This window comes from Magnusiomyces paraingens, assembly GCF_902498895.1.
Source record: "Magnusiomyces paraingens strain CBS 517.90 genome assembly, contig: contig1, whole genome shotgun sequence".
NCBI classification, from domain to species: domain Eukaryota; kingdom Fungi; phylum Ascomycota; class Dipodascomycetes; order Dipodascales; family Dipodascaceae; genus Magnusiomyces; species Magnusiomyces paraingens.
The window spans coordinates 4,088,105-4,104,838 of NW_022474067.1; the positions used below are offsets into that span (position 1 = coordinate 4,088,105).

At 35.5% G+C, this 16,734-nt stretch overlaps 6 protein-coding genes across 6 annotated transcripts; 2 read left to right on the forward strand and 4 right to left on the reverse strand.

The window, feature by feature from the left end:
* Positions 1 to 97: 97 nt before the first annotated feature.
* On the reverse strand, positions 98 to 3,079 carry SAPINGB_P001216 (uncharacterized protein; the record flags this gene model as incomplete). The annotated part of the gene is made up of 1 exon (XM_031995939.1): positions 98 to 3,079. The coding sequence occupies one exon, from the start codon at positions 3,077 to 3,079 to the stop codon at positions 98 to 100; it is 2,982 nt and encodes a 993-aa protein (XP_031851830.1).
* A 442-nt stretch (positions 3,080 to 3,521) lies between these two features.
* Positions 3,522 to 5,192, reverse strand: SAPINGB_P001217 (uncharacterized protein; the record flags this gene model as incomplete). Its single annotated transcript, XM_031995940.1, has 2 exons — positions 3,522 to 5,038; positions 5,099 to 5,192. The coding sequence occupies 2 exons, from the start codon at positions 5,190 to 5,192 to the stop codon at positions 3,522 to 3,524; spliced, it is 1,611 nt and encodes a 536-aa protein (XP_031851831.1).
* Positions 5,193 to 5,390: 198 nt separating this feature from the next.
* SAPINGB_P001218 (uncharacterized protein) lies at positions 5,391 to 6,675 on the forward strand (the record flags this gene model as incomplete). Its single annotated transcript, XM_031995941.1, has 3 exons — positions 5,391 to 5,538; positions 5,589 to 5,711; positions 5,774 to 6,675. 3 exons carry the CDS (start codon positions 5,391 to 5,393, stop codon positions 6,673 to 6,675), a joined length of 1,173 nt encoding a protein of 390 aa, XP_031851832.1.
* Positions 6,676 to 7,093: 418 nt separating this feature from the next.
* SAPINGB_P001219 (uncharacterized protein) lies at positions 7,094 to 8,612 on the reverse strand (the record flags this gene model as incomplete). The annotated part of the gene is made up of 2 exons (XM_031995942.1): positions 7,094 to 8,529; positions 8,609 to 8,612. 2 exons carry the CDS (start codon positions 8,610 to 8,612, stop codon positions 7,094 to 7,096), a joined length of 1,440 nt encoding a protein of 479 aa, XP_031851833.1.
* A 1,656-nt stretch (positions 8,613 to 10,268) lies between these two features.
* SAPINGB_P001220 (uncharacterized protein) lies at positions 10,269 to 12,086 on the reverse strand (the record flags this gene model as incomplete). The annotated part of the gene is made up of 1 exon (XM_031995943.1): positions 10,269 to 12,086. One exon carries the CDS (start codon positions 12,084 to 12,086, stop codon positions 10,269 to 10,271), a length of 1,818 nt encoding a protein of 605 aa, XP_031851834.1.
* A 2,504-nt stretch (positions 12,087 to 14,590) lies between these two features.
* On the forward strand, positions 14,591 to 16,222 carry SAPINGB_P001221 (uncharacterized protein; the record flags this gene model as incomplete). The annotated part of the gene is made up of 1 exon (XM_031995944.1): positions 14,591 to 16,222. The coding sequence occupies one exon, from the start codon at positions 14,591 to 14,593 to the stop codon at positions 16,220 to 16,222; it is 1,632 nt and encodes a 543-aa protein (XP_031851835.1).
* Between the last annotated feature and the right edge of the window lie 512 nt (positions 16,223 to 16,734).

Consider the following 16,734-nt stretch of genomic DNA (forward strand, 5'->3'; position numbering starts at 1 on the left):
ATATAATTATATCATTAAAATAACAACCCTAGCATTTTGTTGTACCATATCTGGTATTTGATGTAAAAATTATTTCATGTTTCCCTTTTGGTTCAGTCTAATAATCTGCAGGAATCCATGAACCACCACAAGGACATGCCTTCATGAAAACATACTCCCAGGTTTGTACGGATGATGAGCGCTGTGATCTCCATATAGTAAGTTCACCACAGCGTGAACAGCGAGCACGAGTACCACCACTATTTGCAAATGCAAACGGAGCAGTCGACATTTCCTTTTTCATGATAAAATCAATCTCGATACCATGTCGAAGCTCCTTCATGTGTGGATGAACTGATCGGATTTTCTTCGATCCGTCAAAATTACCAAAATCTTTTACTGACGGTGGGGACAGATTGATATTTTGAGTGACAGTGCCATTGCCAGACACATTAGATCCATTATGTCCATTACTTTCAGTTGAGCCATTGCTTGAAGCTAAAGGTATATTTTCATTTTTTCCAAGCAATAAATTATTTTCCTCTTCTTCGTCCATATCATCGCATAGACCTAACCATGAAACATCGTAATAATAAAGCCAAGCAGCATTCATGGTAATTTTATCGATTTTAGAAAAACGTTCCACTATCCGGCTTACCATGGCTAAAAGCTCCTGTGGTGGATTGACTGAAATAAAGACAGAATCTTCAATAACGATTCGACTTTTCATTCTTGGTGAAATTTTCTCCATCATGCTGTCAATGTCCCGCAAAATTAAATCAAAATGTGCAATATTTATTGGTGAGTTTGCTTGAACAAGGTTTATGATTTGCTTGAATGCACGTTGGGAAACACTGTCTGGTGCCTTGCTACCTTTATCAGCTATTTGTTTTGCATTCATTTCGATGGAACGTATGAAACGTAATCCAAACATTAAAAATGCTCGAGGAAGGCGAGACAACATTAGTGACATTGCAATGGAGTTTTTGTTTTGAAAATATTCATAGTACTTTTCTATGGGTTCTAGTGATGCCAAGTACAACTCTTGAAAAATAAAAGCAAAAAGGTCAATCATGTATCGAATGACGCTGACAGTAGATTCTATATATTTTGCTCTTTCTTCATAATCATTTACATCCAGTTGTGTTTTTTGTTGTTGGTGTAATTTTTGTTGATTGTTGGAGATTTGCGCTAGCCGCTGAAGTGTCATGAAAAAGGCGATAAATATAGTTCGAGCTGAAAGTGTTGCCCAGCTGACGCGTGCCATAGGGGATCGTTTCCATCCTTTTGATGTACCAAGGACAGTTTGTAATGTGAACATTTTGCAGAGATGTGACTGTAAAAGTTCTTTTTGGCCTCCATCTTTTGAAGATTCGTTATCAAGTGGGAAATTAATTGCACGGTATGATTCGAGAATTACAAGGTGAATAAATTCATCAGCCAATTTGGGCGAAATCCGCTTAAGGTCTTCTTGAGCAAACTTTATGACAACATATAGATCATCAGCATAGTAGTGGATAGTACTTGCCGTTGCATGAAGAGCTGCAAGAGTAACGGCCGCAAGGGTCAAATACAGACTCTTTTCGAGAGTGTTGTCCGACTGTTTAGATGGTAAGGATGATAATGATAATTTTGGATTTCTAACATAAGAAATGCAAAGCTCATTATTTTGAGTAAGATAGAGGGCTGAGCAGGTATTATGGGAAACACAAATATCAGTAATGGGTTCAGGTAATTCTAAAAACTGAAACCCACAAGTTATGATTGTTTGCATAGATGCTGAAATAGACGAGGTAGATGAAAGCTCCAAGTATTGTGGTCGGAGCTTTAGATCTGTCGTTCCATCCGAAAACGAGATGCTAAAAATGGTATCAAAATTTAAGGAATCTATAGAAATGACGAGTTTAGGGTATGTCAATATGTCATCATCAGCAAGTAGAATTGTTGTTTCAGTGCCAGTCGAATTACTCCCTCCGTAATCGGATCGTGATGATAAGGAAAAAAAGTTTTTAAGAATGGGTGGCTGGTGTTTTACTAACATGTACTTCTGTATAACAGTGCTTGTTTTGTTGGTGAAGGCAGCACGGAGTTCGACTTCAGCTGATGTTTGAAAGTTCTGAGGACTTAAGGGCATGATGTGGATATGACTTAATGTTAATGACGGATTAAGAGTCGGAATAAGTTTTTGGCGTAGTAGCCGTTGTATTTTAAGAGTAGAAAGTTGGTTTGAGCCTGATTTTAGCTGGGGTTTCAAACCTATGGCGGCGGCGGCGGCAGCAGTGAGCGCTGGCCATTCGACAATGATTCGATAAAAATAAATAGATTCCGTTTCCAAAGAATAGGCAGCAAGAATAACACTACCATCAGTGGAGCTTGAAAATGATGCATGCGAAAACACGACAGATTCGCGTGTCATACTGTCTCTGTCAGCGCTACAAGAGAACTCATAGTACTTTGCATCAGAGACACCTTGTGTAAACAATCTTACAGTGCCACGTCGAGTAAAGGCAATGCATGAATTTTTATTTAAAGGAACAAGAGGTTTGGGAATAGGCATATTGTAGACAGAAAAGTCAGCAATAGGACTGGATGCCCCTAGCTTAGAGCGGTCAAGCGAGCGTATAAATGTTTGAGCATGAGTTTGGATCACTGGAGGATTAGATATTGATACATTGGGATTGTTTGAATTTTGATCAAACCATTTAAATCCAATGATCTTATTCATCTCTGCTGGACCGGCATTGCTTTCTGGTGAAGTGGACTGAAAAATTCGGTTCATAACGCCAAGCTCTGTTTGAGATTGCATGTAAATGTTAAGTATTCCGTGCTCGTCAGCAACAGCAAGATCGGTGCCTAAAGAAGACCAAGATAAGTGATAAATATCCATTATTTGGCCTGATGGAGACGTTGGGTATATCTTGAAGGGCTTACTGAACCCCCAGGATTCTCCATCTAAACACACAAGATTCGTGATGTGAACAACCGACTTGTCAACAACATGAGCTATGCTACCTGTCCGAGGTGCCCAAGAAATACGGTTGTTGCAGCCAGTACGTAGCTGATTTCCGAGGTGGGACTGAACATAGGGAACCGAGCCCATTGTAGACGTGAAGAGTTTGTTGGGTGTGAAAAAAGAAGTAGTGTTTGTGGTGGTAGTGGTGGGGGGTTGGAGGTTTTATTTTTATTTTTATTTTTATTTAATTTTCGATTTTCTAAGCATATCTCAAAAATCCCACAATAGCCGACATTTCTATGTTTAGACACGCGAGTACCACCTCAGCTAAAGACAAAGATATACAGATAGAAAGATCAAGTATATTAAACAACGTGTAAATTTTTATTTAAATGATAGTATATTAAAAATAAATTTCAAAATTCAGTTTTAAGAAGTTTTCGTGTTTTTTCTTGTCATTAAAATTTTTTTAGTTGGTTGTGAAAACACGTGATAACACGGGACCCATTTTTTGAAAAATTGCTAGGAATTTAATTTTTAAACACACTTTCATTTAACTTACAAACTTACAAGCATTCCAAACTTTTTTTTACAACTCGTCTTTTGATGCAGAGTCAACAGCTTGTGGGTTATACTGAGCACAAGCGGCTGGCGAAGTACCAAAGATGAAGTACTCGCAACGTTCGGGCTCTGTGACTTGGAGAAGAGCAGTTTCTTTACCGCAAGTCAGTGAGACAGTAGCCCTGCGAATAGGACCACTCCAGCATTTGGCACCTTTCTCAAAGTAGAGAATCAGTGCTCCATCTTCAGATTTATCATCGATAGAAACATTTTCAAAGTTTCCAAGATTGACACTTGAATTGTCCTTAGTAGACTTTTGGGAGGCTTTCCCGTAGAAGCAAATCTCGTAAATGTACTCCCCAAGATTGGAAGAAACACACGTGTCTTTAAGAGCACGCAGGATATCATCTGGACCATGTTCAGTCTCTAAGCTTTTGCGTGCCTCTTGCAATTGTCTTTCCGTCTCAGATAAAGATGTCTTGGTGTTAGAAACTATATTACGTTGTTTTGTGAGCTCAGTGCTGACATTCGTATCAGTAGGGACGCTCTCGGGCTGAACCATAGAAGAAGATTCACCATTATCAGGGATTATACTGAATTCCACAAGCAAATTTCGAACCTTCTTAACTAAATCAGAAAATCGGAAAAGCGGTAAATCAAAACTTGGTTTAAAAGAGTGCTGGTTTGATTGCTGAGGAGCAGGGGGAGTGTATGATTTTAAAGACTCAATGATATTTGAAACGGCACCCAGTTTTTCCGCATTGACAATGTGGGCTTGAGAAGTTTCAGGGTTATTACCCTTAAACTCTTCAAACGACCGAATTGCATGTTTAACAGCAGGGTCGTTAAAATTAGGGTTATAATCACCCTTCATTTGCTCTAAGACCGAAGAAAGTTGAGAGAGTTGCCCAGAAAGAGAAGCAATTTCAGCTTCAAACTTTTTGTATTCATCTAACAAAAACTCCAGGGATTCTTGAGCATCATCAATCACTTTAGGTTTAGGAACGGTATTTGCAGCAATGCGTTCTGCTTCTTGGGCCTCCACAATCTCAAGCTCTGCCTCTTTCTGTGAAAGCTGAAGTTTAAGATCTTCGACTTTCTTTTCCTTTGTAGCAATTTCCTTTTTCAAATTTTCACGAAGAACTTGAGCCTTTTTTATCAGCTTTTGCCTGTTTTCTGAAGCGGCTTTAAGAAGAGCTTGTTTTGCTTCCTTCTTTGCAATGTATTCCTTATGCATTTTGGCACATCTGTTTTCACACTTAGGAGTCAAGCCTGAGTCTGACAATCCGGCCTCGTCAGAGCCATCACAGCAGATGTCGTAGTCACAAATTCCATCATTGACACGAGATGAAGGAAGTTTCCCAGGAATGTGCCCTTCATTTCTGCAGTAGAAAAAGGTACCTGGACAAGCTGCAGTACCAGGCTCATCCGAACCATCAGGACAATCACAAATGTCGTCATTAATCTGAGAAAATGAAAGAACAACTTCTGGATTGCCTAAGCACGCCCATTTCCCATTTTCATCAGGCTGGTACTTTTGGAGATCTAAAGGCATTGTTAGTACTTATGCTTTACGAATAAAGAAAACATTAAATGTCTCATTACCTTCTATTGAAACACCTCTAACTTCAATTGAAGGCTTTAAAGCTGCAACCGAGCTTGCCAATAACAGAATTACCGACAATCCAATATCTTTCATAGTAATAATTGGGCTGTTGAGGAAAGGTTGTGAGATATTCACAATTAAGACATGGGGAGAAAAAAAAAAAAAGACAAGTGGAGGTTTAATTTTTGCCTCTCCACCCCCAAACCCTATATTAAAAAACAACCAGCACTAAATTAAAACTCCTCCAAGTTCATCAAAACTTTCTATCCTGGAGCAATTTTTGTATCTCAAATGACAACATCAGTGGAATATTATAAACCATTGGAAACAGTTTCTCAGGGAGTAAAGTTTCATTCCCAGCAAGCATTTGTGCTTCACCCTCTTCCACTTCTCAATATTTCAGATTACTACACGCGTAGTAAAACCCTTTCAAAACCGCGTATGCTTTAAAAAGACATTTCTTATCAATATTGTTTTAACATAAACCAGTGGTCGGGGGTCTTTTAGGATTTCGCAATTACAAGCAGATCACGGCATTTGTTTCATTCGAACTTTTACTTAACGATGACAACAAAGTTGACGAGAACTATTTAAAAAGAAAACTGGATCTTTGTACGTACTTTTTTCAAACCAAATTATCTCCACAAACTGAACTGACTATTGTTACTATCTAGATATTCAGACTTTTCCTCATTATGAACTGGTGGCGTGGTTTCATGTTTTGCCTAAAGGACTGATGCAACCAGTTCAATTATCACAAACTATACACGAGCAACTCGCAGACATATTAGGAACTAATCCGGCTTTGCTAATAGTTGGCCCGCAAGATATTGCCACCCATGACAGGAAATCAGACACCAGTTCTAAAAGTTTACCGGAGGAACCTGGCATATTATCTTCTAAATCGAAAAAAAACAGACGTCGCCACTCACAAATATCCACGGATGGCGACTTGAAAATGGAAGAGCTTGGAGATGATGATTCCTCTGACTTGAACAATGATACCGAAGAGAGTCAATTTGATACAGACTTACCTTTAGCCGCTTTTGAAGCTATTACAAAAGATCGTCGCTTAGAGTTTTTATCCATGGGCCAAGTCCAAATTGAAACCAGTCAAGCAGAACGTATCGCAGTAGATGATATTGTCAAGGGAGCTAAAGATTCAGACAGTATTGATCTTTCAGATTCCCTTAGTAATCAACAAGGTGCTATCCGTATGCTTCATCAGCGTTTAAGAGTTGTTCGAGACTATATTTTGACTGTTCAAGCAGCACTACAACAACAAGAGGCTATTTCAAAAGGGCTACAGCCACCCTTAGCTGTTGCTAGAGAACTTAATTCTACAGATTACCAATTGATTAGACAAATCAACGCATTTGTGAGCGAGCTCACCCGACAACAGGAATCAGGGTTGGATTCGGTTATTCAGAAACAAGAAAGAGATGTTGTAATGGCGGCCCTTCTTGCAACAGTTACAAAAGCTGAATTCACCAAGCTTGATACTAATACTGTTTGGGCATCTTATAGATCATTTTCCGGCCATGTACCTAATAATAATGATGGTTTTAAGCCTTAAAGAGCTTGATAAATAAAATCATTTAAAATATTTACGTCATTGCTAATTTTTATTTATTTATTTATTTTAGGAATAATCATTATGGTTTTTTCTCAGAAAGTTGCTGGCTAAATTGATCATGATTTAAATGTTTATGTTGTACATTAGTAAGTTTTTGTTACACGAGTGTGATTGTTGTAACAATTTTTGTAAATATTTTGGAATTTGGAATTTTGGAATAGTTTGGTAAGAAATCTTAGATTTCTTAAATCATTTAAAATGTTTATCGAGAAATAAATTTATTGAAACGACAACTAATAGTTGGACAAAATAATTATTTCTTTATTATAATAAAATAATTAGGATAAATTATTCTTAATTTTTTTCATTGTGAAAATGAATAAATGATTAATTATACACAAAAATAATTTAAAGGCAGTTAAATCACTCTAAATGATTGAATCTGTTCAACTAATAAACTTAAGTTTATCATTTGCACACAAACTAGTTCACAAATTCCAATTAACAAAAGAGCGATGCCCATTGAAATAGAAAATCCAGCAATCCCCAATCCCCATTGAAAGCTTAATAATACTGTCAATGGAAGTGCTTGAAAATAGTAAAAAAACAAATTCAGGTATCCGCAAATATACGACCGTCCTAAACCTCGTAAAATACCGCTTAAAACAGCACAAGGGGCATCGGCAAAAGCCATAAATGCCAAAGCACTTGCTGTTTTAACAAACAAATCTTTAACATCATCGTCATCTGAAAAAACAGAAACAATAGCATATCTAGCAAAGTAAATAATTAATCCAATAATTAATCCAACGAAGACGCTTAATACCAAATAGCAGTTTTTGGCAACTTGAGCATTTTTAGGAGATGAAGCCGCTAAATAGCAAGAAATCTGATGAGATGCAATAATGCTAATTGCCAAAGAAATTTGATAAAATGTCGATGATGTCGCAAACATGATTGACTGAGTGACAATTTCAGCTGAACCTAACAATGATGCACAAAAGATAAAGACTTCAAATGCAAATATTTCCATTTCAATCATAACAAGATTTGTACAGGAATGTTTAATCATTAAACTCCATCCTTGGAATATTTTTTTAGAAAAACTAATCCAGTTTTTAAAACCATATGAATACCAGGAAAACCCAAATAGTAAAAATGCCATAAGCCATTGAGTAATTGAAATTGAGATTGCAGACCCAATATATCCTACACTTATACCTGGATACCACACCAAGATATAAGTCAGCACGAGATTAATAGGTGCACAAATAAATAAAACATGACTAGAAAGATAATGCAATCCTTGAGCTTGCAAAAGTCGCTTTCCGCATTCAAAGCATATATACCCAGGAATACCGAGTAAAGCAACACGAAGATATTCAGCAGCTAAATAAGATACAAAAGGGTCATCTTTGGGTGCAATGAAGGAAAAAAGTGGTTGTGAATAATACCATAAAACTCCGATTGGGGAAAAACATAGTAGAATCATTAAAATGCATTTCTGCACATATTCACCCACATCCTTAAAGCTTTTTGAGTGATATGCTTGTGCACATAAGGTATCAAGACATGTGGCTAATCCCTGAATAAATGCCATGCCAGTAATGTTAGCCGTCATCGAAGCCAGCGAGACGGCAGCCAAATAGGATTTACCCAAATGACCGACAAAAAAAATAGATGCAATAGTAAGTGTGTTTTGCACTAAAAGCGTTAAGATCAATGGACCAGCATTGACCAATATGTACTTTATCTCCTTAAAATAAACGGTTGTGAGTTTTGGAGTCTTAAAATCATTGTTCCAAAGTTTATTGACAGGTTCACTTTCAAAAATTGATGCACAATCAGATTCATCTGTCGAAACATTAGTTACGATACTAAGTGGTGAGTGAAGTCTAGGTTCATGGTATGATTGACAGGGTTCTTCTAAGACACATATCCTTTGCTCTGGTATTTTTTGTGATGATGCTAAGGTTTGGCGTTGTATTTTTATTAACGTATTTTCAACTGGAATCGAGCTATACAATGTTTCTGGATCGGTCAAAGTGGTGTCGTTTATTAATGAACAGTCTATCGATCCATATTCCCTAACATTGGGAGTAAGGCTCGAGGATTTTAAAAGAGCTTGTAGTACTGGGCTTTCTCCTAGTATTTTTGGAGAGTTAATATTATTTTTCATAATAAAAATACAAAAAAAAAAAGAAATTAAAGAAATACAAAAAAAAGAAAAAAAAATGGACAAGGCCTTGCCTTTATATAGATCCAGAAACCAGGGCCAGTATTTTTTTGCGCGCGCCAATTTAGTTCGATCTGTAGGGTGCCTTGACAAACGTACGTCGGTATAATCTGGTGTTATAGGTGTGATCTACCGCTCTGTTGTATTGCGCAAGCGCTGAGCGGTCGAGCACCAATACACTCCATCACTACTTCCCGCAAAGATCTGTACCCTAACCACTCTGTACTGTAATTAGTGTGGTTAGGGTTCATAGATACTCCTAGCAATCGATGAAGTTTGCTGTGTCTGATTGCAATCCAATCTGCTTCACCTAATAATTGACAATAAATAGGACAACATATGAATTCACAGGCCATACAATACCAACTGTATCACTGAGTTTCTTAAATTCTCCCTTGGTCTCTTATATCAGCTTATAGTTTCATATATTCTAGATAATCTCCGGACTCCGCTATCTTCCATATAAATCTATAACTATAATATATTCCTAAACACCGAATCTGCAAACAAAATTTTGTTCAAGCCGCACGTCCAAAATAAATATGAACTCGCGTGATACCGAAGTAACTGATGTGTATTGATCAAGAGTTGCTTTTTTAATCGAAGAAAAAAAAGGATCGGAGAAAGATGAATGGTCAAAAAAATAGTAACTAAGCCAAATTTCGGATACATTAGCGAAAAACAATATTTATAAGACCCATAAGTGCTGGTAAATATTTCTTATTCAATATGAATAGATGTTAAGCTTCTTTACAACTTCCCAAATTATGCCCTTTTTGTAACTTTATGCTTTTGCTGCGAAACTTTTGAGTAAATTGAGAGCAATGGTTGTAGTTATTAATCGGATATTTTTGTAACAAATCTGTTTAATATAACATTGTTGTAATATACTTAGAGACAGCCATATTTTAAACTAGGCTTTAAACCAGCTTTTTTTTGTCAGCCGTTAGTTAATAACGGTCTCAGGTTTATTTCTAGTTTCTAGTACATGGGCTCATTTTTTATTTACTTGATTAAAAAGGTATCATAGTTGATTTGACTAAAGGTATAATCAGCTTTTGCCATTTAACCATACACCATTTAAAAATTAGATGGAAATATACTAGTAATTGGCTTATAAGTAAAATAAGCAATTATCGCTGCATTTTTTTTCTTTATAATAATTATTTTAAAGATCTAGAATAATTACAGCAGTTTCAGCAATGTTAAGAAGACTCTAAAAAACTTTAAAAATCTTCAAAAAACTTCACAAATTTTTAAAAAACTTCAAAAAATGGAAAAGAGATTTAAAAAAAAATTATGCAATAATAAATGTCTTAATAATACAAAAAAATGAATAATATCTAAAAGTCTTTGATCAAGGGTCAATTCTTTCTATGCCTTGACGAGATTTTGCCTCTTCTACTAATTTATCCCAGTCCACAGTTTGGACATATATATATTCACAAGAGCAAATGAGCAAAATGGCAATACTCATGGAAATCCAAAATCCTTCAATACCTAATCCACACTTAAATCCTAAGAAAACAGCCAGTGGAAGGGCTTGAAAGTAAAAGAAAAATAAATTGAAATATCCACCAATTTTAGGACGACCAAACCCACGCAAAATTCCACCCATCATCGCAGAAGGGGCATCAACGCAGCATAACAATGCAATAACTGGAATTGTTTTTAAGCACATTGCAATAACATCAGGATCCTCAGAAAAACCAGGTCCCACATGATTTCGCATTAAGTATAAACCCAAGCCATCAAATAAACCGACAAAAATGCTAATAATCAGACCAGCCTTTTTAGCAATGCGAGCATTCTGGGTTAAAGATGCACCAATAAAGTTTGCAATACGGTTGGATGAAACAATACTAACAGAAAATGGAATTTGATATATCGAAGTTGCCACCACAGAGACAACGGATTGGGTAGCCAGTTGGGTCGTTCCCAAAACAGATGCACAAAAAGTAAGAATTTCAAAAGCAAAAAACTCCGCTTCAATCATAATGACACCAGGAATAGCAAGGCTAATCATGGGGCCCCAGTTCTTAAAGATATTTGAAGAAATTCCACCCCAGCACTTCATTCCATCCACAAAGCGAACATAAGATAGCAGAAGAATTGCCATGAGCCACTGAGTAGTTGCAACTGAAATAGCTGCACCAATGTACCCAAAACCGAATGACGGATGCCATACAAGGAGGTACGTCAAAAGCATATTGAAAGGAGCACAAAAAAATAAAACGTATGAAGAAGCACTGTAAATTCCTTGTGCTTGAACAAAACGTTTACCACATTCAAAACAAGTGAAGCCTGGAATACCACATAATGCGACCTTTAGATAGGATGCTGCTAAAGCAGCAACAGCAGGATCATCTTTGGGAACAATGTAATAAAATAAAGGCTCAGAAAAAAGCCATAGTAACCCGATAGGAATAAAATATACAAGTGTCATGGCAATGCATTTTTGTAAATATTCTCCAACAAGAGTATATTGTTTGGCACCATAAGACTGGGGACATAAAGTATCGAGACAAGTAGCCATTCCTTGAATGAATGCTATACCGGTAATACTAATAGTCATAGATCCGAGAGAAACAGCGGCAAGATAAGACTTGCCCAGGTGCCCCACAAAAAACACTGAAGAGGCAGTGAGGGTGCTTTGCAAGAGAAAAGTGAAAACCAAAGGACCAGCGTTGGCCAAAACGTACTTGCATTCGTTAGCAAAAGATGTCAAGATTTCGTTATTATCAACAGCGTCATCCCATGCTTTTGCTATTTCAACGATACTTTCAGTTTCAGAATCCATGACGTCATCAATAGCGCCATAAGATTCCTCAGTCAAAGATAACATGAGCGGTCCTGAACTTGTAGGAGCAGCTCCATGCCCAGCTTTTAAGAAGTCATCTGGATGAGGTTTAAAAGTTGGAGAGTGTCTTTTAATTAGCTCTTCTTCTTCGGCAGCGAGCTTATGGGCAACATTAGGTTTAACTATGAAATGGCTACCAGAATGATTTGGACTACCGGCGTCGATATTGCTGAATGAAGGCGAAGTACTCAGAGCATCGGAAAAAACTGGACGGCCGCCAAAAATAACGTTTGCATTAGTAGGAGACTGTGAAAATCCATGATGAGTTTGAATGTCTATTGTTTTTTTAGAATTTGCTCGAGGAATAGGAGTCATTTTTTTTCTAGTTTCTAATTTCTATTATACATTGTAATAACAAGATCTTAACTGGAGGGGGGTTTGGTTTTTTTATATGAGTTTTTTTTGGATTCTGTTTAATTATTTTTTCGGCAATCTACAGCGCAGTAGAGAAAGTCATCCCGATTTGGACATAGCCGCGCCACTCTATGCCAAAACAAGGATACTTTTACTTCCCCTTATATAGTTATATAGCTATATGAAGCGAGGACTTGCAATAACTCAACAGGGCTGGTAACTGCGCTGTGACTCAACGACGAACTTCGAATGTGTCATTTCGAAAGGACGCTGTGGATTTGATATAAACCATTATTACCTTTGTTGAAGATGTTTATCATTTTTTATGCAAAGTTTTCCACTGTCAACTTTATCATAGGTATTTGAGGTTATTAGAATTGTCAGGGTTATCAGGGTTATCAGGGTTATCAGAGACATATTTATATATAAAAAAATCGATATATATAGTAACTTTGGCGATTGTTGAGTTCTCTAGGAGTTTCCACTTTAATATGTTTGAGCTTTAGTGGTTTCATTTTAGTGAACTGTAAAAACTTAGTCTCCGGTGATAAAATTTAGTCCGAGAGTTAATTATTAACAACCTTTAAAACAACAACAAATAGTTAAGTACAAAGTTAAGCTTAATTAAAAAATTAATTTAATTATTATTATCTTAAAATAATTATTAAAATAATTATTTATAGCTGTGGATAATGGCCAAGAACTAATACGCCTATTTATCCTTATTTTGATTATTTTGATACCTGATGGGTAATTTTTTTTTCAGGCAAATTTATTTTAGAACCTAAGATCATTGATAAGATTTTTTTTAATAACCATTTTGTAATTCTACAGAATCTTTATACTATTTCGATTCGATTGGCGTCGTTTATAAAGAATGCCAAAGGCTGCTTCTTATAGGATCGATGTTCAGTCAAAAATATATGCACTCGTTTACAAAAATTTTAAAGTCTTAAAGCATAGTATTTATAGCCGATAACTTAGCATAATGCAACATGAAATCATGTTTAAAAAGCCACTCATTTAAGCAAAAAAACACTCTTTCGTCAAAAACTGAAAAAAAAAAAATCAATTAAAAATGATAATAATGATTTATTAAAATTATTTGACTTATAATTATAAGTTAAGCTTATGCTTAAAATTTTTTAAGAAATTATCAGAGACTCCAAGATTTTTTTTAACAATAAAAAGGGGGTTCTTTCTTTAACAAACTTAGAATACTAATGACAATATATAGTTAATATAATAATTAGTAAAATGAATTACTTAACCCAAGCTGATTTCCGGAAGCTCAAGAACTTCACATTATGTTTTTTTTAAAAGAAAAATTTAATGATTTTAAGAAAATAGGCTGAAGATCTCACGCCAGAATTTCTTTGGCTGGTATCATACTGCCATTAGCCAAAGTATTACCTATAAATTGGATTTCATCATAATTTATTATATATAAAATATAGTATTTAGGGAAAATTCGTTAACATAATTGCCCACTTATGAAGAATCAATTGCATTGAATACTTGATGTCAACCTCTGTTGATTAAAAATCGATCCTCCCCAGATGACTTTCGATTATTTTACAACTGATATTATATCCATATCGATAATATGATATTAACTTCATGCTAATCACCAATTTTAGAAGGGCTGCCAAAAGATACAACTCTTACGAGCTAAATGATACAAAAGATCTATCCAATAAAATAATTGTTTCTATAAATTTCTCTAAACCCACTGAAAACGTGCTCATTAATTTACCCCAGTTAAAAAAAAACATATAAATATTTTATATATATATGTAACTTTCCAAGGATTTGACCTGCATACCCTAGCCATTCCTTACTTGATGCATAGGACGATATGTCGCTTATGGATAGGTTCATATTTTTAAAAAGAACTTTAAAAATGAATTTCGGAAAATTTACAGTAAAATTAACTTATTAGGGGAAAAAATACTAAATAAGTCAAAAAAAAAAAATGGGGGTTTCCAATATTTTTTTAAAAATTTAAAAAAGTATTTTAATAAATGCCAATAGTTTTATGTTGATAGATTGAAAAACAAAACAACATAATTCAATCTGGTGCACCATTTTACCAATATTTTGGAACTTCTTGCGAATCGAAAAAAAAAAAATCAAGCTTAAATGATCAAAAAATATTTTCTTTGTTTATATTAAAAGCACAATATCTAAACCAGATCTAAACTTTTTTTCGAGTTACAAATTTTTGGTATGATAAATTATGGGACATTTGACAGTTTTATGGGTTCAAAAATACCAAAGAAAAATGTTAAACCCAGGGAATATATTAAACAATTAAGATGAGATTTAGAAAATTTGGTTTTTTTTTTTTCTACTTTTTAGTTTTTATATATAAATAGTCCAATTCCTGATCTTTCGAAAAAAGAAGTTTTATTTTTTGCCTTCTTGTTGTTTAAATATCTTAAATATAACTATTCATTTCAATAATGGAATCAAAATCATTTGAAAATAACACCAACATTCAAAACATAGAAAGTTCTCTTGAACTCACATCTTTAAATGATAACATTGCTAATGAACATTTAATATCTATGGGGTATGTCCCTGAGATGCGAAGAAAAATGAGTACTTGGTCACTTCTTGGAGCTGGTTTTAGCATCACCAATTCGTGGCTAGCCTGCGCTGTGTTTCTTGCCCTCTCAATTTACAGCGGGGGTCCTTTAATGCCCATTTATGGAATCATTATTGGTGCATTTTTTGGTTTATGTACTGGTATTTCTCTTGGTGAACTGGCTTCTGCTTATCCAACTTCCAGTGGCCAGTACTATTGGACAATTGTTCTTGCACCCAAGAAATATGCACCATTTCTTTCATATTTATGTGGCTCACTCACCTGGGCTGGTTCTATTTTTTGCAATGCTGCAACGAGTATGTTAACTGCACAAATGATTGTTAGTGTCCATGCATTGTTAGCAGGCCCAGATTTTGAAATTAAAAACTGGATGATTTTCATAACATTTCAGCTTTGCAATGTTGCTAGCTTTTTGTTTAGTTGCATTGGCAAACTTCTTCCTACTTATGCTACACTAGCCCTTTACATTTCTCTTATAAGTTTTGCTGTGACTCTTGTAACAGTGTTGAGTAAGTCATCGGGAAACTTCAATTCCTCAAAATTTATTTTTGTGGAATTTAACAACCAAACTGGCTGGTCATCATCTGCTATTGCTTTCATTGTTGGGTTGATTAACCCTGCAGCTGCTTTTGGTTTCTTAGACTCCGCAACTCACTTGGCCGAGGAATGTATTGAACCCGAAGTCATCATTCCAAAAGCAATTATGTTTACCGTTGCCGTTGGGTTTGTAACAGCGTTGAGTTACACGATTGGGATATGCTTTTGCATCACTGATCTGGATACAATTTTAAGTTCTAATACCGGAATGCCTATCTTAGACATTTTTTACTTGGCTTTGAAAAACAAGGGTGGAGCTATTTTACTGATGGTGATGTTAATAACGTCGGTATTTTTTGCATTTATTATGGTACAATCATATGCTTCTCGTATTAGCTGGTCCTTTAGTCGCGACAACGGTCTCCTTGGGTCTCGATACTGGAGACAAATTCACCCACAACTGGGTGTACCATTGAATGCAGGCATTATGATTACCCTATGGACAGCCGCTTGCGGCTGTTTGTACATGGCATCATCAGCCGGATTTTCCTCACTAATTTCTGGTGCAGTGCTTTTTATGATGCTTTCCTATATTGTACCTATTATTTGTATGCTGATTCGGGGTCGCAACAGTTTCAAACATGGACCCTTTTGGTTGAATTCTGTAGGGTATGCTGCCAATGTTCTTACAATTTTCTGGACTATATTTTGCCTAGTGTTTTTCTGTTTCCCCTTTAGCAAACCAGTTACTAAAGACAATATGAATTATATTTCTGTTATTTTGGTGGGATTCACAGCATGGTGCGTAATTTATTGGATATTTCGAGGTCGCAAAGTTTTTTCTACAGCTGATATGCACCAGACTGGGTTTGAGGAATTGGATGGTGAAGCTATTAAGGTTGAGGCCATTGTTCATGAAAAAACTGTTCGTGATAACAGTAGTATGTGACGGCAAAAGAATTAAGCATGAGATACTACTGCATATGGAGTTTTTTTGTTTTTTTTTTGTTTTTTTATTATTTTTTTTATAGCTTAGTAACTAAGTCAACATACAAAATTTTAAATAAATTCGTTTCCTTATCTCATTATGCAAATCAGCGAGAGTGTTGACTCTTGCGGGGACCGGTACGTACTGGTATACTATAACCTCATCGTAGTGTACAGTGATGAATATGGTTCTGGAACGCGCCTATCCATGAAGGAGGAGTATATATATATTGATTTCATTCGGGACGTGTCATGTTTTCATTCCATGTTTCTTGCAACTCATTTCTATCTTATCGCGTAGTAGATTCCTATTCATTTTGATACTAACGAGCCATATTGAACTTCTTATCATTTTCCCCCAGATTATGATTTCAGTTAAATAACAATATGAACGTTCATATTGTTATTAAGAGAACAAAAAATTCTTTCAAAATAATTATTAAAAATTCTTTAAAATAAACAACATAAAAAAAA